General features: G+C 41.3%; 1 protein-coding gene across 1 annotated transcript; it reads left to right on the top strand.

Moving 5' to 3' along the window:
- Positions 1–12,470: 12,470 nt before the first annotated feature.
- LOC120405736 (dentin sialophosphoprotein-like) lies at positions 12,471–20,241 on the top strand. Its single transcript, XM_039539464.1, has 3 exons — positions 12,471–12,580; positions 16,933–17,001; positions 18,372–20,241. The coding sequence occupies exons 2-3, from the start codon at positions 16,948–16,950 to the stop codon at positions 19,359–19,361; spliced, it is 1,044 nt and encodes a 347-aa protein (XP_039395398.1). The 5' UTR covers positions 12,471–12,580; positions 16,933–16,947; the 3' UTR covers positions 19,362–20,241.
- Positions 20,242–26,040: the final 5,799 nt, after the last annotated feature.

Genomic DNA, 26,040 nt, shown 5'->3' on the forward strand with positions numbered 1-26,040 from the left:
TCTGCTGCTTTATTTGGATTTCCACAATATCTCACTATCTGTTTTTATACACGAGGATACAGCTTTCAGGATCTGCACCATCAACTGAAGATAGCGGAGCCTATGCTGAATACCTACCAATGAGAACTGTGCTAAAGTCATGCTTCTTTTTCATCCATATCCACCTATATTCTGAGAATAACATTAACTGTTTCATAAATGACAAAAAAAGAGAGTTTAATAAAACCACTGAAGTTTTGTGGCAGTCTTTTTGAAACCTTTATACTTCATGAATTTGTGAGCAGGTTCAAGAAACCAACATGCTCTCATCCAGAAGAATGAGAAGAAGAATAGCCATTTTTGCAAAACTATTGAAGGAGTGCTGAAAAGAACCCTAGCATGATTGCTGGAAATATTTGTTAAAGATTTCATTAGGAAGATTAAAGGATGGTAGCAAAATACACACCTCAGTATGCTACTGCTCTGTTTTGATAACCAATGGGCCAATGCTACATCTGTAACATAGGGGTAATGATACTCACCTCCTTAGGAAAGTGCTTTGAGATATACTGATGAAAAGTGCTATTTAAAAACTAGGTATTATTACCAGCCTTATTACTACTTAGCATAGCACTGATTGCTAGGAGTGTCCCACTGAAGTTTACTTTTTATTTCCTTGCTTAAAAGCTACTTTTGACTTCAGTGGAACTACTCAGGCTAGTCAGCACTACTCCCAGTAGTCCACACCTGGCAGGAAGTGCTTGCAGAATCCAGTACAAAAGTCCTTCACGAAGACATGTACTGTATTTGAAAAAAAGTTACATCCTTTAATGTTGGCAAAGGGCTGTGGCAGCCAGTCAGATCACTCTGTGTCAACAGTCATGTGACAAGTTATGACTATTACTGTAAAAAAAAAAAACCTTTTACAAAGGGATATAAGACATATGCTTTATATGACACCTGTGACTGTCCTAGGGATCTTGGGAACAGAACCATATTTGGATACTATGGATACTATGGGGCATTAAGGATAAAACATTGGGCTGGACTCTTTATATCCTCACGCCTCCCTGATTCCTCACTCCTGGAGGACTGAGGTAGAGGTGAGTTGTATACCTTGCCTGCCAGCCCAAAGCTAGCAGAACAGCTCAGCCATGTGCTTTAGAAATGAGATTATGCAATTAGATAAAAGGTCATTTCTCTCCTACTGCTCCCAAAATCTAAAGGAGTTTCCATCTTTTGGGCTTGGTTTCCTCTCATATACACTGGTGTAACTCCATTGATTGCCACAAAGTTCCTGCTCGTTTGCACCAATGGGAGAGGAGACTCAAGTCCTTTAGGTCAAATCCTATAGTCCTGACTATTCTTCCTTCAGGCAACACCGTCTACCATCGCCATGACCTGCGGTGGATGGTTTGCTTGAATGAGGATTCAGCCCCTTATTTACAGACAGCAAATTTATGCCACACTCTTGTAATCAAATAAGACCTCTCTGTGCTGTGCTGTGCAAACTTGTGCTGTGCAGAATAATTCAATTAAACTCAACAGTCCCATTGGATCCCATTGTGGGACTGGGGCTTAATTGCTCCACAGTGTATTCAGACTTTGGAATATTAACTACCTCTGCTACTGCCTCTTACAAAGCAAACGTCCCACCACAATTCTACGTCCTTTCTTGCTCTCTGAAGAAGAATCAAAGATTAACCCGTTTTCAGATGCAGGTTTCAATCAAAGAAGAAATAACTGTGTAATGATTAAAATGACAGAACACAACAAGTTTGGCAAGATAGTTAAAGCATTTCAGAAGTTTGCTAGACTTCCATTTTTCACTTGAGATAGCTGAATAATGGGAACATTTTTTGAGAAAATTTGGCCTTTTCTTGTGGAAATGCAAAAATGTTCTACTAGCTCCATAGTTGGTCAAAATGTAGGATTCTGGTTTTGTGGAGAAAAGTGGATCACTTTTTTTCCGCTGAAGAATTTTGAATTGTTTTGACCAGCTCTATTTTTTAATGGCTCTCACGAAACTGTTAATTTAATCCATCCAGGGTAACCGACATAGGGTCAATAGCAAAAACTCCATGGACTCCAGTGGGAACAGGACTGGGCCCTGCTCTTTAAAAATGTAAGATTTGTTTCCCCCCCAAGAGCTAAATACCATTATTACTGTGGCATATTGATCTCAGGGAGCGGAGCAGGAGACGCAGCGACTCTCTGTGGTGACTATACCACAGTAATGAAGTCACACCAAAATGGCAGGGTGCACGGTAACCAGCTTCCCCACCTGTGTCATTGCCTCTCATCTGACACTTACGCTTTTTTTCAGGTTACATCTGAAATGGAGAACACTGAGCAGCTCCTTTCTGGTGCGCGGGGCTCTAAATATGGTCCAAGTACCACAATACTGTGGTCAAATCAAAATGCCAGTTTTCAAACTGAGCTTTATTGCCCTTGGTCACCTTTCTGCTTCCCTACCATAGCTGGAACTGTATTTTTAGGAGCCAGGAATGTGGCCAGATAAAATTAAATGGGGATGAGTAACTTTCAAACTGATTTAGCACACACCGAAACTGTCACATACGCCCCGTTCCCCCACTGAGGGCTCTATTTTTTTCTTACATAATAGCACAGGCTTGTGGTCATCATCAAAAAATAGGGAAAGGGTTTTTGAACTTTTTTTATTTTTAAAAACGTGGTCACTTTCTCTTTTTTTCCTGTAACCCAGAGCTATATTTTCAGAACACCACAGGAATGCAGTTTAAAAAAACAACAACTTGATTTCATTTTTTTTAAAGACCTCTCCCTATTACACCTCTGTTTACTGTGCCTTTAAATCCGCAGCAGGAGGGCCTGAAAAAAAGAGCTAGGCAGAAGCTCTACAGTGAAGCAGGAAAAGATACAGTACCTTCATGTAGGGTGACCAGACAGCAAATGTGAAAAATCAGGACAGGGGTTGGGGGGTAATAGGAGCCTATACAAGAGAAAGACCCAAAAATCAGGACTGTCCCTATAAAATCAGGACACCTGGTCACCCTACCTTCATGAGCAATACTCTTTTCCTTATTAGAATAAAGTTCCTTGTACAGTATTGGAAGAAAGTGACTCTTTTTATGATTTCTTACCATTGTCACATGACGCTCCTCAGTCTATGTTCAGAGACCATTTCCTCCCCCTGTAAATAACAAGTAAAATGAAGTTATTTCTATAGGAAATATTCAAGACTATTTCACCCTCTACCTTCTTTTCTCTCCACTATAAGAAGGTGTAATAAGATCTTCCAAAGATATTCAAAAGTTGCTATTTATTGTATTTATTTTAATGTTATTAAACTCTATTTTAATATTGGCAAAAGAGCACACTTCTGACCAGGCTGTAAATGAAACACAAAGAGATCTTTCTCCTTCATTGCTCTGCTAATCTCTCTAACCCTTGCCAGATATTCACCAAGAGCCGCATTCTGTATTCATGACTCACACACACTTTAGGCAACCCAAAATGTTCAAAAATAAGAAGTCAGGTCCAAAATCATAAGATTGGCTTAAAAATCTTATTTTTTTTTTAAAGAAAATCTGAGGGTCTTTAACTTTGCTTTCGTGTTATTGAGCCTTGAAGGTGAACTCACTTCATGTTTTCAAGCTTTTCACCTCCGTTATGAGGGAGTAGAAACTACTACTACTACTGTGCTTTTTTCATTTTAAATGAACACTGAGAGTCTCATGTAACCTCCTGATTCAAGCAGTTGGGGCTCCAAGAAAAACAGCAAACATTGCAAGACTCATGATGAAGTTGCGAGCGTTGGCAACACAACACGTGAGTAAGCTTTGCTCACAGAAGCAGCCCCATTGTGTCCAGTAGGACTATTCACCCAAGTAAAGATTGCAGGATCAAGCCCAAAATAGGCAGCCCCCCGTTCTTCCCCTCAGAAAAACTGCAGCTGAAGCCCAACTGCTCACTTGTCATTAAGTTAAGCACGGACTTCAGTGCTCTACTGAGTCAGGGCCTTTAAGCACAAATCACAAATAAATGTAGGGTGACCAGATGTCCCAATTTTTATAGGGACAGTCCCAATTTTGGGGGCTTTTTCTTATATAGGTACCTATTACCCCCACCCCTGTCCCGATTTTTCACATTTGCCCTTTGGTCACTCGAAACAAATGCTAACAAAGCTCTCTAGTAATTGAAGCAATATGGCTAGCTGCACTTTTGACCTCTCTCTCTCTCTCTGGTCTTCAGAGTGACAGTCCACTTCAAGGTAGAATTCTCCCACTCCCACGTCTTCACTACCGGCCATATCGGTGGGTAACAATTGATTTTTCGGGGATCGATATATCGCGTCTCATCTAGACGCGATATATCGATCCCCGAACGCGCTCCTGTCGACTCCGGAACTCCACCAACGCGAACGGCGGTAGCGGAGTCGACATGGGGAGCCGCGGACGTCGATCCCGCGCCGTGAGGACGGTAAGTAATTCGATCTAAGGTACTTCGACTTCAGCTACGCTATTCACATAGCTGAAGTTGCGTATCTTAGATCGATCCCCGCCCCTAGTGTAGACCTGCCCTCTGACTAGGTCCTAGGTACCTCTGTACCAATCGTGATTACTCAGCAGGCCTGAGTGGCTTTGGCATCTGCAAGTCTTCTCTTTGGGAGCTTTGACCAGTGGTGAATAAAGTGACTCAAACCAGCCTTTTAAAAAAAAAAGTATTGTTTAATCTTAATAGCAGAATCCCAGTATGACAAGAAAAGGGCTTTTAACACAATAAACAGTCTACATCCATATTTGTCTTACCTGAAGTTTAGGTAGGCCTTGCTTTACCTCGGATACCCCCACCTCTGGGAAGTGGAATTTGGCCTGCTTTGCAGCAGTTTCTGCTCCTCTCTCTCACCCCAGTGCTTTTGGGGGCTGAGTTCTGTCCACCCTAAAGTTTCAATTTCCCTAGCTTCCCCTCTCCCCAAGTCCAGGTGTTGAACTCAGCATGGTCAGAGGCAAACTTCAACGGGAATGACACCTTCATTGTCTTTTTTAAGTAATGGAAGTGACTGTGTGCTTTCCTCCCTATAAGCAATTAGCTGCTGTTGGAATTAAGCCTTTGGAGCCCTATAGCCAACACCACAATAACAATCAGCCAGAAGGGGTTTATAAGATTCATAAAACATTTCAGGCCCTTCCTTTGCAATATGCACTTTCTAGTTCATTCTCAGGGCTGTCTCTCTCTGATCAGGGCAGGCTGACAAGAACTTCTATTGATGTCAGTGGGAGTTCTGCATTAAGCGAACACGGAATATCAATGGCAGCACATGGCCCTAAATGAAGACACAATTGTAAGAGTATAGTGCAGCTCCGTCATGCAGTGGCCACTCAGGGTACGTCTACACTGCAACGAAATACCTGTGGCTGGCCTGTGTTAGCCGACTGGGGCTTATGGGGCTCGGGCTGTGGGACTATAAAATTACAGTGTAATTTTGGGCTGGAGCCTGAGCCCGAATGCCTACGCTGCATTTTTATAGCCTCCCACCTGAGCCTCACGAGCCCAAATCAGCTGACCCAGGCCAGCTGCAGGCGTTATATCACAGCACTGACATACCCTCTGTGCCTTTGCACTGCCTAATTGGGTTGGGTTTTTTCTGCCTGCTGTGGTTGATAGCAGCATATTTTTAATTAAACTGAGGGGTTGAAACAGTAGCCGAGTCTTTTCTGTTTGGAACTGGCAGATTGTGCCTTTGCAACTTTTGATTCAACAGGGGTCAGGTGAGAAGCTGCAAAGTATGAAACTTGGGGGGTCAGTGTGATCCAGCTCTGCTCTATTCCCACCCCCTCCTTAAAGCTCAGTCCAGTTTCTGAGACAGACAAAGGAAGATGAGCTGACTGCAGATTGCAGCACCATGTTTTGGGGAAATGAAGCCCCACAGGGTTGGCATTCACAATCCGGGCCAGATTTTTCGAAAAAGCTCAGCACCCACTTAGGCAGTGAAGCAAGTGGGCAGATTTTCGGACTGAGCTCAGCACATTGGGAGACTGAGTCCTTTTGTAAATCTGGCTGTAAGTGTCACAATGTGAGCTGCTGGGTGCTGAACTCCTGAAAATCTGCCCCGTAATCCCTAGTGTGTGGTTGCTGGGAATCTGCAGGGACTGCTTTGCTGCCAACTGCTGCAAATGGACTCTGCAAGGTCTGGCTTCTGTGGCTAAAAATTACTGGAGATTTTGCTTAATGACTCACAGATCATCACAATAGGAGAGTGGTCTCTAGTTGTCCACTGGTGAATGTGGATTTCTGTCCCTTTAACCTCAGTGTAGCAGCACTGCTTTTAGGAATGCTGTCCCAAACACTGGGATATGCTGTTAAGTATGTAAAAGTGCAGGTGTGAAGACAACTTCCCTACCCTATCATCAGCAATTACCCCCATATTAATAGGGACTCAGTTCTTTATCATTCACTTATGCCATGCAGTATGTAATGTTAACAGATTTAAAGATGTTAAACAGGCAAAAATAGCATGAAGTTCTTCATGAAAAACCACTTCAATGGTCATAAATAATTTTAGAGGTGGGCTATCGATTTGTTTTTGTGGTGTTATTTCCTCTAAGCCACCACATCCACACCCTTGAGTGAATGCTGGTGGGACATCTGTGCCCACATTATTTGACATATGGAAAAAACAACTTGAAATATTTGCAAACAGCTCTATTTTTGTTAAAAGTTTGTGTTTGTACGTTACGTTTCAGGACTAATTTTGTTATTACTTTATCTAGCAAACATAGTACCTGATGCTTTAGGCAGGAATGCAGGATGCATATATATTTTTCAATATTTTTCTAACTTTTTAGGTGGGTTTTTTTTTCTCGTAAATATAATTGAATACAGTGATTTAGCCAGAAATAGTATCTGGGAATTTAAAGGGACACCGGTTGATGTTGATTTTGAAAAAACAAGAGTTTACAAAAGTTTAAACCAAGAGAAATATTTCCATTACTTTTTTGTCGGTTCCAATGGGGAAAGCTACTTTAAACAAATAACCCCTCCTTTGACATGTTTGCAACTCAATCATTAGAGCACTGTGCAAACCTGTGACAGCCAGAAAGTGAAACCTGAACAGAAATAGAGGTGAAACTGACCAGCTTATTTTCACTGCCTAAACTGAGGGGGGAGGGGGAACACAATAGCATAAAAGGTGCCGTTTTAATTCAATATCTGCTTTATTAATAACAAAGGTAAATACATTTGCTTTTTTAAAAATATTGATTTATTTTAGAGAGACAAGGTAGCTGAGGTAATATCTCCTGTTGCTGGAAGGGTCAAGCTTTCACTTACAGAATTTGGTCCACTAAAAAAGGATTACCTCACCTACCTTGTCTCTCTCATATCCTGGGACCAATACAGCTACGACAACACTGCATGCAACCACTGATTTATTTTAGGCATTTCTATCGAGCTCATCACCAGTGATTCTTTGCACATTTACACTGGTGTAAATCAGGAGTGATTCCACTGAAATCAACAGACTCACACTGGTGTAAAAATGGAGTAAGCGCAAGGAGACTCAGGCTCCAGGATTTTTAACTTGTGAGTGTCCCTTTAACCTAAAAAGCAATGTGATGTTGCAAACCGGAGGAGCTTATCATGTACATTTCATTGATTTATGTTTATTTGCTTAACTCAGTTTAATCCCCCTCCCAAATTTAGTGTGTATGTTTGTGTGTAAGTATCTTGTAAGAGCCCAGAAAACACAGTACTGAGCCCTATCATTTTTTATCATACTGCCTGTGCTGTCTTCCTGCTTTCTAAAACTGTGCATCCCAGACATGTTTGGTCTAGTATTTATTTCTGCTAAGAGGTTGGGGGTGAGGAGACATGTTAAGAATAGGAGGGACTTTTTTTTTTTTTGCCTTGCTCTGCAAAATACTACATAGAGTAAATGCATTTCCTTTGTTGCAGCAGATAAGTTATGACTTCTTAACATAGATTTTGACTACAATAGAATATAATCAACGAACCGCTGAACAAAAAAGTCATTTGTGTATAGTCATATACAGTGATATAGTCAAAGAGTCCCATTGCTGCAAGGATTTTATACATAGCTGGAATTTTTCTGACTTCAGATAAAAGAGGTCTGCTTTTCACCAGGGATGTCTGGTTCTTACTTAACTTTAAATACATCTCTGTTTTCCTCATAGTAGAAAAACAGTTGCACTATGCCCCAGATAAAAAGTCAACAGAACTGATTATTTGAAAAACAACAGACTTATTATTTCACATATTTTGAAAGACCCAATCATGTAGCCTGCATGATATAATCAAATATTCAAAGGGTGGCATCTAACATTCACCTGTAAGCTTTGTACATGCATCAGTTGCACTAGCAAACCCTGAATTTGCTTGCACAGATGGAGAACTGCACATTAAAAGTGGTGCTTACGCGAGCAATTGAGAGCTGTGCACTCAGAAATGAAGGATTGCCTTGAGCTGCCTCATAAAAAGTTTTTTTGACCAGAAAGATCTTTCTGAAAGAAATGAAAATTCTTATAGAAAATTTTAGTTTCCTTCCAAGTTTTTTTGTTTGTTTGACAGAAACCAAATTATTTTCAAAGCCCAGACTTTTTAAAAAAATGTTTCAATAAGTGTTTGGGTTTTTGGTTTTTTTTGGGGGGGGGAGGAGTTCCCGGCTTTCCCCTTCTCTTAAACAAAAAAAATTGGAGAAGAAAAAACTCCTCAAAGACAAACATTTTATGAAAAACAAAAAAAAATTATCAACATTTCAAAAAACAAATTAAAAATCATTTTTTCTTAAGTCACTTGGGTGCTTTGGAAAAATCTCACCCTTACGTTTGTAAATATGGATTTAGGAGTCTATCTTTAGGCTCCTTATTTTTGAAAATTTTGGCTTACATGCTTTAATCCAACACAAGGTCTACATTCCACTCAGTGATGCACAGACCTTGTGATTATTCTTTGTACAAGAATGAATGTCACCAGTACTAAGTATAATGAAGATTGCTGGGCCAAATTTATGCCTGATGCAAACTGTCCGCGGGTTTAATCTGTGAGTGAATTTTATTCTTTGCAGTTTTGAAACATAAAATGTATGGTAAATTTGCTGCTTCCCACAATTATTTTCATAATAGCAGAGTTACTAAGTGGTTTGCCACCCATGTTATTATATCTAAAATACAAGGTAGACGAGAACCACAGGTTTTTTTAGCATAAGTGATTAAATCTCTACAAACAAGCACAAAGTTTATAACTGAACAGTGACAACAGCCCTCTCCCATTTGAAAAACCTGCTCTGCCTCTGCCTGGAAAGCACTCGTTAATTTTATTATGGCCTGGATTCTTTCCAAACTGTCATTTTTCAATAGCATAATGACTACTTTAATTTTAGGGTGCTTATTATATGTGAACATGTATATGCATAATGTGCAAAACTATTTTTTCCAAGGTTAATGTCAGCTTAGCAATTTTATGTCTGACCTAGGCGCAAGGGATACATTTACCAGACAAATGGCATATGCCAGTCACCTTGTCTGTTCAGAAAGTTTGGGTTGTGTAAATCAAAATGCAGTTTAGTCAGAAATGTGACTATATTAAAACAGTATTGGAAGTACTGGAGAAATGGGAGTTTTATGTCTACAGCACTGGGCTTAGAATCAAAACAGTGGGGTTCAATTTCTGGCTCTGCCACAGATTTCCTTGTGACCTTGGACAAGTTGCTTAATCTCTTTGAGCCTGATCCACAGTCCATTGAAGTCAGTGGGTGTCTTTCCATTGGCTTTAATAAGCTTTATTTCTCCATTTGTAAAACGGGAATAATATTTCCTTTCTCTGAGCCATTGTCTGTCTTGTCTATTTAGCTTGTAGGCTCAGGGACTGTCTCTTACTAGGTGTACTACACTTAGCAGATGGAGGCCTGAAGGCATTACTGGAATATAAATAATAATTCTTACTTAACATATGTTCTCCTTGTGTAGCCCCAAGTCGTAGCTTACAGTAATTGTCAAACACGTTTTTCGCTCCCGTAAGGAATACAGAGACAATGCAGCTGCTTTGTCTCTGTATCTTTCCGGTAGATTCAGTTCAACAAAACCCTTAGAAACCTCTAATATTCTATTTTAAAATGAAAAACCTTTTCAAGAATCCTGTCCTAATGCAAAACAAAACACCAAGGCTGGAAATCTCACCCTCTGGACATCAATGGCAGTTTTATCGATGAGGCCAGCATTTCACCCCATGTTCTGCTCTCCTGTACGCTAACGCTGCCCCCATTAAAATCAATGCACTGATGTGAACTACATTTGCCTCAAAAGCTTTTTAAAAAAATCTGGGCAATTTTGCGTGCCTCATTTACCAATGTGGGTAAAAATCCATTCTGTGCCCGTTCAGAGCCTGATCCTGCCCACACGAATGGCAATGTCACAACTCCCATAAGAGCATGATTTGGCTCCACGTCAGGCAGTTATACCAGACACCCGGTTACTGGGTAGATTGAAAGCACTCACAACGCATGCAGAGGCAAACAGGTATGCAGTGTAACCACAGTGTGACAGTCCTCAGCAGTACCCAAGGTTGCGAGGTCCCAGGATTGCCCTTTTCTGTGCTTGCTGTGGCTCAGCTTCCTGACACCAACAGCCTCTGGCAGCACAAGCAGTCCCTCTAGACCTCCACAGGGCTTTCTCTTAGGCACACACCAACCCCCTGGGTCCTCAGAGTCTTCCCTGCAGTGTCCAGCCCCTTATCCACTGGACACTTGCAGAATTACCAGGCCCGCAGTTCCCAAAGGAACAGAAAACACCGGCTTGTAAGGACCAGCACTTAGCTTAACGCCACAGCACCAAGCTATATCTATAGTGAAACAAGGATACATTTATTGTCAAAGAACAGAGATTCAAGGGGTAGTGAGTAAGAAGTGGAAACAAACAGTTACATATAAAACAAAATCATAACACACGTTCTAGAGACTAAACTTAACTAACAAGTTAAGCTTCTTTAGACAGGAGGTTGTCTCACCCTAAGTTCTCTCCAGCCAAGTGTGGTTGAGACCCCTTCTTTCATGAAGCAAACACACTCTATTTACTTCCTAGATGAAGGATGGCAGGATGCCTGCTTTGTCCCCACAAATATAACAGAGCAAACCTTTGATGTGCACCTCAAGATAGGGTCCCCCGCTGCAGGTTGCTTCTTCCAGTTACCTTTCTCTCGCTCTGACGTTTTTACAATCCTTCAGTAGCATCCGGTTTAGACCCATTTGAACCATGCAGTACTTAACTTCCTTGCAAACAGCCAGATAGCTAAATAGTTCTTTTCTGACAGAAAAGCAGTTGTTCATTTTTGCTGGTGACCAGCCCCTCATCGCAGACCTAAAGAACATAATGTTCAGTATAATGTACATAACTCCTTGTATAACATCCATCCATATGTTTTACTATGATGACATTGGCTTTTATTTGAGGCCTCACATGGCACCTGTTGGTGAACTATAATGTACATACAGGAGATCCCTGTAACCTGTATGCATCCCCTTGGCTTCAAGAGGTTATTGGGTTACACACAGATCTCATCACGTCCTCTTGGTCATACAGATCATCATGCACACACGTACCTCCTTATTGTTACTTCATCCTTCCAACTCACCCCACCTTCTTTGTCTGTTGCTTGCACCGGTTGCATCCTGTCATATAGATTATGAGTTGTCCGAGACAAGGAATTTCTTCCTGTACAATGCCTAGTGAAGTGAGGTCCTAACCCTGGACTGGGGCCCCACGGTGCCTGTATAACATGAAGAAATGGCACATATGTATCAGTAAATTTCCCAAATTGTCACAGCTTGCTGGTTGCTTGCACTAAAATAAAGTTATACAGTGAAACTATTTTTTGCATAGCATCTTTCATACAAACTTTATTCCAAAATTATGTACGAAGTTAGACATAACAGCAGAAGGACATTATGAGGTATAAATAAGGAAAAGGAGGGGTGTTTTCAGAGGATTTTTGAAAATAAACAGGGAGACAATGAAGGAGGCAGAGACGCAGGAAGGATCACGTCACTAGCACTCAGAAAGAGGTTATTAAGGGGAAGATTAAAAGATAACTCAGCAGGATTAAGAGTGTCAGAAAAATTTACCTTTCATTTACAAGCCTGGATAGTTCACAGAAAAATATAGATAAAAAAGTGTCTCGTAATCATAATGCCAGGGAATAATGTGGTGTGTGTGTGTATCTATATATCTTCAAGAAAAATATACTTAACTTGTATTTCACATAGGTCTTTCTATAATGGAGATTTTAATTAACTGGAAAGTAGCCTAAAAATTTCAAGAACAAAAGGGCAAGTAACTACATCTCAGATTCTATTGTGGGAGATTAGTGAGGTTTAGTTTAAGACTTTGTGAAGACATACTTAAGTTACTGTGTTACAATTGGTTGTTTGGAAACTTGAACAGAGTTTAAATTACTTCAAGGTATCCGGTTAGGCTCATATGCCTGGGTGCTGATTCACAAAGAACATAAATGCTATAATATTGGCAGATTCTTTTTCAGAAGTTCTTTAGAAAATATCCCTAAAAAGTGTTACTTTCTGCTAGATCCTTTACCGCATTGCTCCAACAAGGTATGTGGGTAGCTTTAAAATAGGTTTTCTGGTAAAACTCAAGTTGAATTTTGATTTCATGAAATATAAATGCCAAGAAATGTATCTAGGATGTTTTTTGTTTAAACCTCGGTTAAGCGTACAGCGTGTTATTTGTATATGTGTATGACGGTAACACCTAAAATGATATTGCCACTGGAGAAAGGAGCTCTTTTTGGTGACGATAATCCCATTGCTCATTCATCAGACATATCAGATTAAGCGATGCAATCTGCACAATGCCCTGTGCAGGGGGCAGGGTGAAGCCACACCACAGTGGGAGGAGCACTGGCAGATTGTACATCAGATTGCACAGTCTTTCCTGGGACTGCTTAGATTTCACAGTGGCTGAGCCGTCTGCATCACCCATGAGGATGGCTCTGTGCCTGGGGAGAGGGCAGCCATGACCCACCCCTCCCTGCTCAATTTGCTTCCCGGGCGGAGCGGAGCGGGTGACTGGCTCTTTGCAGGTGATTGACCTCCCTCTGTGCGCTGGCATAAGGGCTGTTCACAGTCTGGACCACAATGGGGAGTGTTTTTCATGAAGTACTTTTCACTAACGTCTGCAAGAGTTGAAAACACTAAAGGCTCAGCAGGGTCAGCAGTTGCTGGCTGTGAACTCTTCCATTTTTCCCCTCACCTCGGCACCCACACAGATTTAGAGCAGGAAAACGCTGGGTTCTGTGGGCCTGTATTACTAGGCTTTAGCCACATCACCTGATTCCGTGGCTCTCCCTTCAGCACCTGGACATCCAGTACAAGGGACACAAATTTTAGAAATCATTTGAGCTGGATGACCCTGGGTGCAAAAAAACTCAGACGTGCTTGATTTTCCTTAGTTACAGCCCTGCTCCATACAAACCACTGATACAGGTCCTTTGGTGCTTGAAGTGAGAATCCGACCCAGAAATAATTATATTTCCAACTCAAATATTCTGAGCAGGGTTTCTTCCAGAAGGTGATCGGACCCTGCTTTCTTTGGGCCGGTTCAGACCTCCTCTAGACGCTTTCAGCACCCCTTTCATAAATTCCTCAACAATACTGATAAGAGAGGGCCACTTAATTGGCACCTACAGTAGGACATTAACAAAATCCTCATTCAGTGGCAACCCACAGAGCCATATGGCCTTTACCAAGTAGAGGAGGACATTCGCTCAACCCTGGTAATCTCTTAGGCAGCCAGGCCAAGACCATCTGATATATAGATTGTTGGTTTAGCTCAGGGGTAGGCAACCTATGGCACGTGTGCCAAAGGCGGCATGCGAGCTGATTTTCAGTGGCACTCACACTGCCCGGGTCCTGGCCACCGGTCCGGGGGGGCTCTGCATTTTAATTTAATTTTAAATGAAGCTTCTTAAACATTTTAAAAACCTTATTTACTTTACGTACAACAATAGTTTAGTTATATATGATAGACTTCTAGAAAGAGGCCTTCTAAAATTAGAGTGAATAAATGCAAACTCGGCACACCACTTCTGCAAGGTTGCCGACCCCTGGGTTAACTGTTTTGTTAGAGCAAGGAGTACTTTTTTCAGACACATAAGGAAAGTTTCTCTCCCTCCTGAATTAGGCAGTAATACCAGTGAGGGGAGGCGAGCTCATTATTATGAGTTTTCCACCTCCCTGTGGTTTTCCACAACTTTGACCCTGTGTTAATGGGAAAATATATAACATGGTTTGGCCCATTTCAGTGCTGAATCACTTGGCCAGCCACAAAACCAAGATTGGCAACCTGACGTGGCTTTTTTGTTCTCAGGTGGCACATCAGGCCTGAGACCTTGTCTTGACAATTGAAGCCTACATTTGTATACTCAGTGCTGTATCCTTAGAGAACAAAACCAGTTAACTATAATATTACAGTAGTAGATGCCAGATGCTCCCACTGCAAATAAAACCTGTTGCTGACTGACAATATACATTAAGGTAATAATTGGAGATATACCAATCTCCTAGAACTGGAAGGGACCTTGGAAGGTCATCAAGTCCAGCCCCCTGCCTTCACTAGCAGGACCAATTTTTGCCCCAGATCCCTAAGTGGCCCCCTCAAGGATTGAACTTACAACCCTGGGTTTAGCAGGCCAATGCTCAAACCACTGAGCTATCCCTCCCCCCGTCAGCAGACTGGCTCTCCTTCTGAGATTGTAAAACTCATGGGAGATTAACATTGTGTAAACGTTAAAGGTAAGAAAGGTCACACAGGCCCCAGACGTTGCAGTTAAAGAGGAGACCTTTTGGAATTAGACACATCCTAAGGAGGCTGGTGCTTCCAAAGATATTTTTTTAAATGCATTTTCTTCTCCAAAGGCTTTGTAAGACTAGCACATGAGAAACAAAGAGGATTTGCATGAGACTTCTTGTAAACAGCCCGGTACTTGCCAAACAGAGCTCTCGTACTAATACCACTAATGCCTAACAAAGAAAAGAAATAACAGATTAGCAGTCCTCACACGCAGAGTCCATTTCTAACTACACGGTGGCTCCACCTATGAATTATGTGGCGGATGAAGCTATGTAACTGTGATCTCTTGTTTTGTGTGGACTGCACCTTTAAATTTCTAGGAATTTTGTCAGTGTGCAGAGACAACAGCCATTTAGATCTCAGCTTTGCTGCAGCCTCTTCAGATCTCTCTCTCTCTCTCTCTCTCTCTCTCACACACACACACACACACACACACACACGGTTCTCTCCCACAGAGACGTTACTTTTGTTCCTCTTTATTGTTATTTTAGATCAAGGAAAACAAAATAATTGAGACTGAAAGTATATGACTGGTCTGTGGGAAAACATGGAAAACCACAAGTTACATAGGTGACAGATTTGGAGCTGCCTGTAATAATTTATGAATATTATATCTTGACTGGGGTATGGTAATGTGTACTGTCAGTCTAGCTTGAGTTAATTCAAAGGCAGGATTGTCGGGAAATGCACATGGGCGGAGGTGCAAGGCTGGGTCTTGACAAACACTAGAGAAAAGACAAGAGCTATTCATTTTGATGCCCTGGCTTGAACACCTGCAGAGCTCACCAAACTGGTTTGGGGCAGTAAGTTGAAGCCTAGGAAGAGAGAACAGAAACTTGGATGGATTAAAAAAAAGTGACTCTTTCTGGGGTAGTTATTTTTAGGAAACAGAGAGGCCTGATCCCCAGAGATTAAGGATCTGGGATAAAACTGACTTGCCTAGAACTCCAGGTAAAATAGACATGCATAATCAGACATTTTGTTGTTTTATAAATCCATTTCTCTTATATTATGCTTTGTTCTTACTGTTAAGATTAATCTTTGTTTTAAGAAGACGGTTTTGGGTTACTGGATTCACTGCTGGTCACAAGCAGCTAAAGAGAAGACTTGCAGGACTGACCCCAAACAGACCTGCTGGGTAAACACAGTAAATACACAGAATAAGGAACCTTTTGGTCTGGTTCAAGAGTGGGAGAACTGTGGGATTCCACCTTGAGAGAGGTGAAGGAATGAGACCTGAGACGGGTGCACTCAGAAAGACCAAAGAAAGGGAGTCAGGTGTAGCTAGCCCTGTAACTATGACAACATTGCTGCAGGATGACAAGTGAAACTTCTGCTTCACTTCTGCTTTTTACCAGTAAAGACTGTTCCTGATCTCAAAACTGAGACCAAACTCATAAAAAAGCAGGAGGAGCTCATCCCGGGCAGGCCAGTTGGGCATTATTTGCCACGTTTGTCAGTATCCCTGTGCAAACCTGGTGGAGTAAGACAAAAAGAAGAAAGCAACGGTGGGAAAAGAACCCAACCCACAGAAAATAATAATACTCACTTTCAGATGCCACTAGCCTGCATGATGAAGAAGACACTGTCCTGCATCAACTGAAATTAGACACAGCCAATATAACGAGACCTAAGCTGTACGTTGGAAGACAGTTAAAACTGGAATTGGGGTAGATACGCGGAGCTTCCTCCTTGTTCCGAACAGAATCTAAATACACTTTACTTAGTCCAAACATTCTGATAATACCAAACATAAACCTCAGCCTTGCTTCAGTCTCTCAGCCCTAGGTCCCATCACCTTCCATCCAGAGAACCACTTCCACTAAATGGAGGCCGACATCCACAAGCCACAGCTGGTTCACTAAGCCAGCAGGGCTCAGTCAGCCTCTCCCTGTAAGGTCCCAACTCGTGCTTATAGGGTGGGTGAAAAGGAGAGCTCTGCCACTCTGTTACGGCAATGAATAAATCAACCAGCTCTATTAAAACACACGTTTGACAAAGTGCCCATCTGTGCTGATCAAATATTATTGCTCTATTATATTGTGAAATATTCATGGGCATTGATAAGAAATAACATACTTTCCATTTCTTGCAGGAAGTAGTCCCAAGCATGAATACTCTGCTTCTGTTTATGAGTGTGCTAGGTATATCCTTTGCTTCTCCAGTAAGTATGGACCCCTTACCCCCGAACATTAAACACTACCAGAGTTATTGGTATTATCCAGTGATTTGCATCTTTGTGTATGAGAGGTGCTCCATTGATCCTTGTATTAGCCTAGCTGCCACTGAAATCAATGAGAGTTGGCGATTACAAGGACTTGATCATCTAGTTGTAAATGGTCATTACTTAATTGCCTGGATTATGCTTCCCTTTTGTACACCGTAGCAAAATTATTATTTATGATTCTGCCTAAGACTCTTAAATAACACAATACACTTGGTGCAGCTTGCAAAATATAAAAGGAACAACTTTTTTTTTTCTTGATCTGATCTACTGCATCAAAGAAACAGTTTAAAATTATCTGAATTTTTCCTTTTTATCTGACTGGGGCACATTTTAACATTTGCATTCATAATGTCTTTTGATGCTTTGTTTTACTAACATCTCCTCTTTGCAAAAAAAAAATGTGCATAGCAATCTATTGATGCTTTTTCCCATCTCTAACTATCCATCAATTTAACTTTTCAATTTTGAAACATGATAAGTCCGTAATCAAGCTGCTCCTCTTGAGGCAATAGTAGAGTCTCCTGGAGGGAAGAGACTGTGTTAAAAATCTGGTCAAAGGTTTACCTGGCCATGTTACAATATCCGAGTCTTCTACCTGTCTGATAATGGGGCAGGTTTCATTACCTTTTAGCTAAACTATTTCTTTTGTGAGTCGTAGGTATTGTGCAAATTGCACTGCATTTTCCCAGCCTTCAGAAAATGAGACTCAGTCCTGCAGTCCTTACCCAGGGAAAGCTGGAAATGGACTACAGGATCAGGCTTATGAAGCCAGATTCTGATCTCTACTACACCGCTGTAAATCTATTTTCACTTTAATTTGAAGCAAAAATAAATAGTTGGTGCTTTCAATGTGCCTACTGTATTAGTGAAATTGCAAAATCCTTAAATTGTTGTCAACAGTATTAGATGTTTTGCTGAACTGTAAGAGAAGTCCATTTGGTCCCTTACTTAATGCTGGCTACTGGAAGTAAATTGAAGTCACACAGACTCCAGTTCAGCAAGATGCTGCAAAACACTCAAACGTGTGCTTAAGTCCCATTAAAAAGTCAGTTGGATTTAAATACGTTTCAGTATTTTGTTGAACAGGGATGGACTTGCTGAATCAGGGCTAAAGAGAAGATATAGATGGTCACCAAACACTGGTAATTTGGCAGGTGACTATTACATTTCCAACAGAGAAAATGGTAATTAATTTGTATTTTTAAGTGGATTTTTTCTTTAGTACTCTGGTACTTTTAGGTAAGATATCCTATTCCTTCATTGTGCTTTAGAAACATAATATAGTTTGGACTGTGTCCTCTTGACAGATCAAAAGAAGCATAAATTTGCTTGGAAGTGGCTATGTGGAAAATGTTGCCAATGTTAATGCCATTAATGCAAACAAAGAAATCTTAAGCAATGGCTCTGGGAATGCTGGGAGGAACCAACAGAATGGCAAGAATGAAAACGATGGGCACCCAGAAGGAGCAAAATTCAGTAATTATACAAGAGGACCCAATCAAACTGGAGAGGTGTCTGCAATTGATATTAACAATCCTCAGGGGGCTTATGAGGATAAATCCAATAATCAACCAGCCCCTGAGGACCCTGCTAATACCCAGGGAACACAAAACATTGATCAAAATGCTGAGCTCCGCACAGGGAAAAGAATTAACCATCCTCATTTAGACCTTCATGTGAACACAAACCGCAGCAGTGAACAGAATCAATCTGAACATTTGCCAGGGAAAAACAGCGTTTATGGTTCAGCATGGGCAGAAGAGGGTTTTGCACCTGAGGATGCAGAGCTCTCCACTGACAAACAAGATGTCATAAAAGCCCACAGTGACAGTGGCTTTAATGTAGGGGAAAAGGATGAGAATATGGATAATGGCCACCATCATTCAGACAACTGTTATTTTAACGATGAAGGCATGCAAAGGGTTGATCCAGGTAATGCTGGTGATAGTGCTGACTCTAACTCTAGTCAGCAGGAAGAAAGCAATAGTGACTCTGCACAATCCACTCCAAAACACTGCAAGAGTATTCCCAGTGAATCAAAGAGTAAATCTGCTCATCAGAATACTAGTGTCTCCAGTGATTCCATCAGCCCCAGTGCCACAAGTGACTCCAGCGACCCCAGTGCCTCAAGTGACTCCAGTGACCCCAGTGCCTCAAGTGATTCTAGTGATTCCAGTGCCTCAAGTGACTCCAATAATTCCAGTGAATCCAGCAGCTCCAGTAATTCCAGTGAATCCAGCAGCTCCAGTAATTCCGGTGAATCCAATGAAACAAGACAGTATTCAATAAGTCAATAGTGACATTCCAAAGGCATCAGATACCAGCCGCCGGCAAAACAGAGAAAAAGGCAATAGCCTGCAAACAGGTATCAGTGAAAATAATTCTGATGATTCAAGTAACTAAAACTAAATTGGTAAATGGTAACAACCACAGCGGAAAAGATACCTCTCCAATAGTATCCCAGAATAAGTACTGTAGCTTTCTAAAGGACTCTACATAATCTGCTTTGGTGGTTGCCCAATTTCATTATTGTTAAGCTTTTCATAATGAAAGAGAATATTGTGTTGCATGAACAAGCATATTTGCCTTCTCCATTTGCAGCCTGTGGTTCAAATTCTGTTTTCACTGACACCTGTGCAACCCCAGTGACTTGGGTGTCACTTGGAGATGAATTTGTTTCAAATTCAAATCGTTCCAGAATGTTTCAATGACATTGTGTAACTGTGCCTTGTAGCCTAGCACTGCAGAATCTTAGCGTAATTAATATTTCAAATTTTCTTTACACATTTGTAATTTCTTAATCAGAGCTATAAGAAAGATTGTTGTTTACCATGCTGTGTCAAAGGTATTTCCCACTGCTGCCTTGTATCACTGTTATCTGTAACCTGTTCATTCTTTCCAGCTACTCTTCAGCCTCATCTATTTGCAGTAGTAATAGAACGTCCCAGGGTGACGTGCATTAGAAAGAAAGGGGTGGTTTGGTGGAATATGTGAATTTAGCAGGTAGCACCAGTTCGGTCTCTACTGAGTCTATCACATGACAGAAAGCACATGTGGCACTAAGTGACACGCTTGTTGGTGTAATGACCACAACATTCTCTGCTGTAGTTGGCCTCTATAGGTCAGAATTGAGGCATATTAGTGAAGCAACATTGGAGGGACTGTACTACTGAGGTGGCAGAGGAAGTTTGGTCTCTAATATAATAGTTCTCCATAGTCCTATTACAGATAGTCTTACAAATGATGTTTAACTAAATATATAGGCAGTTAGATCTTGGAGAAAGATTGTATTGCCATTCTTTTTTAGAAATTGTGAGTATCACCAGTAAAATTGGCTTCTTCTAATGGACTCTTGCTGACTAGACAGTTAGTTAGGTGCACAGATGCTGTCTTCAGGATATACCCCCACAAAAAAAAGGAAATCATTACCAGGTCAGGAAAACATCACATCCCAGGCTGTCAATCTGGCATCTTTACAAACAGCTACCACTGACATCAGTGTGGATTGAGGCTGCTCAGCACCTCTGGAAATCAGGCCAGTGGTCCCTGCCCCAAAAGTCTTAAAATCTAATTAGACATCAGGCAGACAGTGACTGACAGACAATTTGTGACAGTAACAAACAACAGAGGTAACAGTGGGGAGGGAAAGAAAACAGTGAAAGGAACAGGATCACATGGTTACTCAGCTACTGTACATGTATTCCTTGGCAGATCCATTTAAGTTCATTTGGTTATGGTGGATGAACTCATTTGCTGTAGGCATTTCTATAAATGATGGGGGAGATTGTGATTGTCTTATTCACACAAATGAGCAGTTCTTCATGGGACTTCAGTGAAACTACTCAAATGAGTCACTGCTTGCTACGTTATTGAACTGGTTTTAATTCTATGGCCTATGCTATATAGGATGTCAGACTTAGATAATCACAACCTTAAAATCCGTGAGGCTGTGACAGTTTATAACAGCTCAGGATCAGCCCCTTTGAATTTGAGTAATGGGTTCACAATCTGCCCCTATATTTGTAAAGACCACTATGAAAAAGGTGAAAGATCTGTAGCATATATTAAAAAAGATGATTATAATAAACAAACCACCCTCTCTCACTTTCATGAGTGCTTGTTTGTTTTTCTTTTCTCTTCTTATTTCTGGAATTGTGGTTTCCTTTCAGAATAGCTCTAGGGTGTGGAAACACAACCATATAACAGAGCCAGTGGCTTAAGGCTGTCAAAATGACAATCACTGCCTTGACCTGCCACAGAGAACAAAAATTCATTCTTCTTTCACCATGCTACAAAAATAATAATTAAAACTCTACATACAAACTGTGTCCCCAAAAGGGATGCCCTAGATTTAGCTTTAGAAAGCTTTGGCAATTAAAAAAAATACCATGCCACTGCTCTGCTGAGTTTATCAATTCCAGACACTAACATTTATAGCACTGGCAATAATTTTCAGCCACCTTTCAGGCACCAAACATTGAGGGCTGGTAAACTAAGAAAAAAAAATCGATATAAGACTTTCAGCCACGTGAATAGCGTAGCTGAAGTCAGTATCTTATATTATCTTATAACACTAACTCGACAGGCAGGGATCGATGCTCTGTCCTTCCCGCCGCGCCCGCGCGCCGCCGCCGCGTCGGTGGAGTTTCGGAAGAAGCGGGAGGATCGATATATCGATCGCAGATGAGAGAGATATATTATATCGATCCTGAAAATCGATCGCTACCCGCCGATACGGCGGGTAGTGTAGACGTAGCCTGAGATTACTGGAGAGACCAGCTGCCACTCAATAAAGCACGGGGCTTTTGGGTGTTGCTAACTCCAGTTTTAGAGTAGCAGCAATACCTGAGTGGAGTGACCCTTCCGCTCTCCCCACAAAACTAGCAGGGATGGTTTTGAAAAGCAACGATTTACTACGGGTTGGTTTCATACAGGAGTAAGCTACCAGGCTTCATGTTCCTTCTTTGGACAACGTGAAGGACATGCCTCCAAAGAAGCATCTTGGGTATTTTTTTCCCCACTTCCCTCCCTAATTTTCTCACTAAAATGTTTAATCAGCAAAAATACAATGTATCTATAGATACGAAAACAGAAATGGAAAAATACAGTTTAAATTCATGTATACCGTGCCATGAACATGCCTGGAGATTATTTTAAAATATATCTTTATACTTTCTTACTCCCGAAAACATTTTGCTAGTTACACATGTATGTTTTCTATTGCTAGGATTAGTCGCCTTAGTAAATCACCAAATGGGATTTCAATGGTGGGCAAGTGTTTGAAGAAGAGAAAATGAACTCTCCCTATTAATAGGGGAGAATCACTTCTTATATGAACCTTATGATTTCTATGTACTCAACGGAGGGAGCAGGGTTTGGATTTTTAGAACCACTCAACTCTGATCTAACTCTGCTCCCATTAAAGTCAATGTAAGATTTTTTCTTTCTTTCTTTTTTCTACTTCAACGGGAACAAAGTTAGGCCAACACCAAGCACTCGAAAATCCCACCCTGTGCTTTTATGATGTCTGTTAATTAATGATGGGCAAGGATATGGTAACAATTTTTATTAGGGATCCCCTTCTGATCTATAATACTTCACATGAATTATCCCATTGTTACTGATGATCTTTTATACTACCCGGGCTTATGCATTATACCCAATATTTCATCAGTAAATGACTGTTGGATCTGGTGAAGTTAATCATTGCTAATAACATGCACTAACAAATTTAGTCCTCTTTAATGTTTGTAAATTCTTAACAAACCGATTCTTATATTCTGCTGCTATGTTATTTATAAGTATTCACCCAGATAGTTTAGATAAACAATTGTTCACGTAAGAGTTTTTCCACAAACTATTCAATTGAACTATTTGTTATTCATGGTAGGTCACCTAAATGACGGTATTGTTTCTGCTCCCTGACTGGTTGACAAACATTTTAAACAGGAGAACAAATAATATTCTTGTTCACATATGAATACTCTTGTCTGCATGCAAATATCATAATACTATTCATAATAAGGGCAGCCAGTCGCCAAACACGGGTGTGAAGAAAAATAACATCATACAAATGTTTGCAAATTGTGACCAACAAGGGGCACTGTACAACGGTGCAGAATTCGAAGTGTTTGTGAAACCTGTCTTGCAGTATTTGGTCAGCTCTAAAAATGAAACCTGCCGGGAAAACTGGAGAAGGTGGAATGATGCATTACACTTCACTGTACTAAGTTTATTAGGGGTGCTTCCTCTTTCATTTCCTAGCCAATGAGCAAGGGCGGCTCCAGGCACCAGCACACCAAGCGCGTGCCCGGGGCGGCAAGCCATGGGGGGCGCTCTGCCGGTCGCCGCGAGGGCGGCAGGCAGGTTGCCTTTGGCAGCATGCCTGCGGAGGGTCCGCTGGTCCCACGGCTTCAGCGGACCTCCCGCAGGCATGCCGCCGAATCCGCGGGACCGGGGACCTCCCGCAGGCATGCCGCCAAATCCGCGGGACCGGGGACCTCCCGCAGGCATGCCGCCGAATCCGCGGGACCGGGGACCTCCTGCAGGCATGCCGCCGAATCCGTGGGTCCGGGGACCTCCCGCAGGCATGCCGCCGAATCCGTGGGTCCGGGGACCTCCCGCAGGCATGCTGCCGAAGGCAGCCGGCCTGCCGTGCTTGGGGCGGCAAAATACCTAGAGCCGCCCCTGCCAATGAGATACACTTGGAGAGTCAAAGGTGTTAAGTGTGACTCCCACTACCCCTTAGTAATGCTGCATGTACAATAGGCACTTGGGTTGGCACTTACCCCTGGCGTGAATTATTAAGGACAATTACTTGGTTGTTAGTGTGAGTTTAGAATCTCCAGACGATTTGCTCTGAGCCCAGAATAACCTGTATCTAAAATAGAAGAGGGTATTTAAGGTATTAGTTTTTATTTTACATATATCAGTGCTCTTTGCTGGAATATAACTGATACACTAACACATAACTCATAGGAACTTGTAGTGATGGAGCTGAGGATACTAATTTTGAATGCTGCTGATGCCACCAATAGACAGTTGGCAGCTGTCTTTGGTGCATGCGTGTTTGTGGCCATGGATCATTACATACTGTGGGAGGTCTGCTCTTGCCTTAGCCATGCTTAAAGGAGAATGCCTCTGACGATAAGGAAATAATTGAGCAACAGGGCATGATGTCTGACCTGGAGGATTTAGGGGGAGACGTTCAAGTGCGACAGTGCAAGAAGGAGCTCCAAAATCATATTTGGGAGGACTAAGAAGAAAATCTTCAAATCAGGTCTATACAGTCTCAGAAAGAAGTTCATGCTCTTCTGCTTTTCCATTCTCTGTTGCTCATGTATAAGATTTTATATTTCATTCTGCATTGCTCACGTAAAGATTTTGATTAGCAATGGGACCAACCGTCAACATAAACATCCAGATTCAGTTTCCAAACCCATCCAAGTTTGGATCAAATAATCAAGTGTGCTAAAATGTTTTGAAACTTTCACCAGTGGCTAGGTGAGTCCTCACAAATAAAATTTATGGCCAGAGCTGGTGTGATAGTGGGGCAGGGGGGCGGGGAGCAGCACCCAAAAACCCACTGAAGAATATTTTCGCAAACTAAAAGTGCTGATGGGTATTGTAAGGATAAAGTCATCAATGGTTGTGAGGTGCTTAGTATTAAATTGAGGGGGACAGATACAGAATTAGAACTGGTTATTTGTACTGGAAGTGCTTTATTTATTATTCCCCTGTTTCAAGGTTCCAGTCATTTACTTAGGGAGCAGAAACAATCCTATGCACCTTAAGTGACCAACCCCAACTAACAACTATTGAACAGCAAATAATCTCACCAACATCCCAAAAGCAATACATTTTCTTCCAAACTATTTAGCAAATAGTTATGAACAATTAATACATTTAAAAGAAAATTAGGATGAGTGCACAAACAATTTAGTAACCAAAATAAAAAGACCAAGTTTGTAACAAATATGCTTCATGACAAATAGTGAGAGCAACGTTAAGCATGATCAAAAACAACGAGACGTCCTTGTGGCACCTTAGAGATGTACACATTTATTTGGGTTAAACATGAGGCCGCTAGTCACAGTACGCAAAACCTGGTGTTTTGGGACCATATTGTGTCACTGATTTTCATTCAGAACTAAGATGGTACAATATTGCCATTCATTTCCAAAAATATTCACAGATTATTTTTTCTCTATTCAACCAGCTCTACCCAGCATCATGCTTCTTTTAACTGCAATGCAGGGTGTTGCAGGAGCACTAGCTGTAGGCTTGAAGGAGGGCTCCTCACAAGTTAAAAATGGTCTTGCTTCTGGGAATGATGCCCCAGCAGCACAGTGGTTTGGCGTATCCTTGGGTACATGGATATTTTTGTGCTGGCTCATCTCTAGCTCTCACATGAAAAACATTCTTCTCTGACATTGTGAGTTTCTCACACTGTCAATTGAATCTGTCAATATAGAGTACGTATAAACACAAAGGCCATATATTTTTCTGTTTTAAAGGGTCTTCTTTACTTTCCCACTTCCAAAGAAAAATTCTTTCCTAATAAATCATTGTATTAAAATGAATGATTTTGTTGATTAATGATGTTCCCCACCAATCTATACACATCTAGAACTGGAGTATTTAATGTGTATGTTCAAAGTATTACTTGCAACTGGGATATGTATATTTCCTAAACCATTAAAATATGTACAATGATGGTAAATTATATTTATTTTACAGGACAGTGTTCCTGTTTAGTAGATTTCTTTTTTTCTTTTTTTGCTATTATATCAGCTACTGCTAGTACTAAAGCCCAGGTCAAACAGGTTCTTTCATTTCTGTAATTATTTGCACTTTGGTTCTGAATCTCTCCGTTATGGATGCTAAATCCATCATAGCTAGGCCATTCTGTACACTATTACAGTAAAAAACCCCTTGTTTTTGTTGGATAGCCTTCTACTGGCACTCGTCTTCTCC

The sequence above is a fragment of the Mauremys reevesii genome, linkage group 5, assembly GCF_016161935.1.
Source record: "Mauremys reevesii isolate NIE-2019 linkage group 5, ASM1616193v1, whole genome shotgun sequence".
Lineage (NCBI taxonomy): Eukaryota > Metazoa > Chordata > Testudines > Geoemydidae > Mauremys > Mauremys reevesii.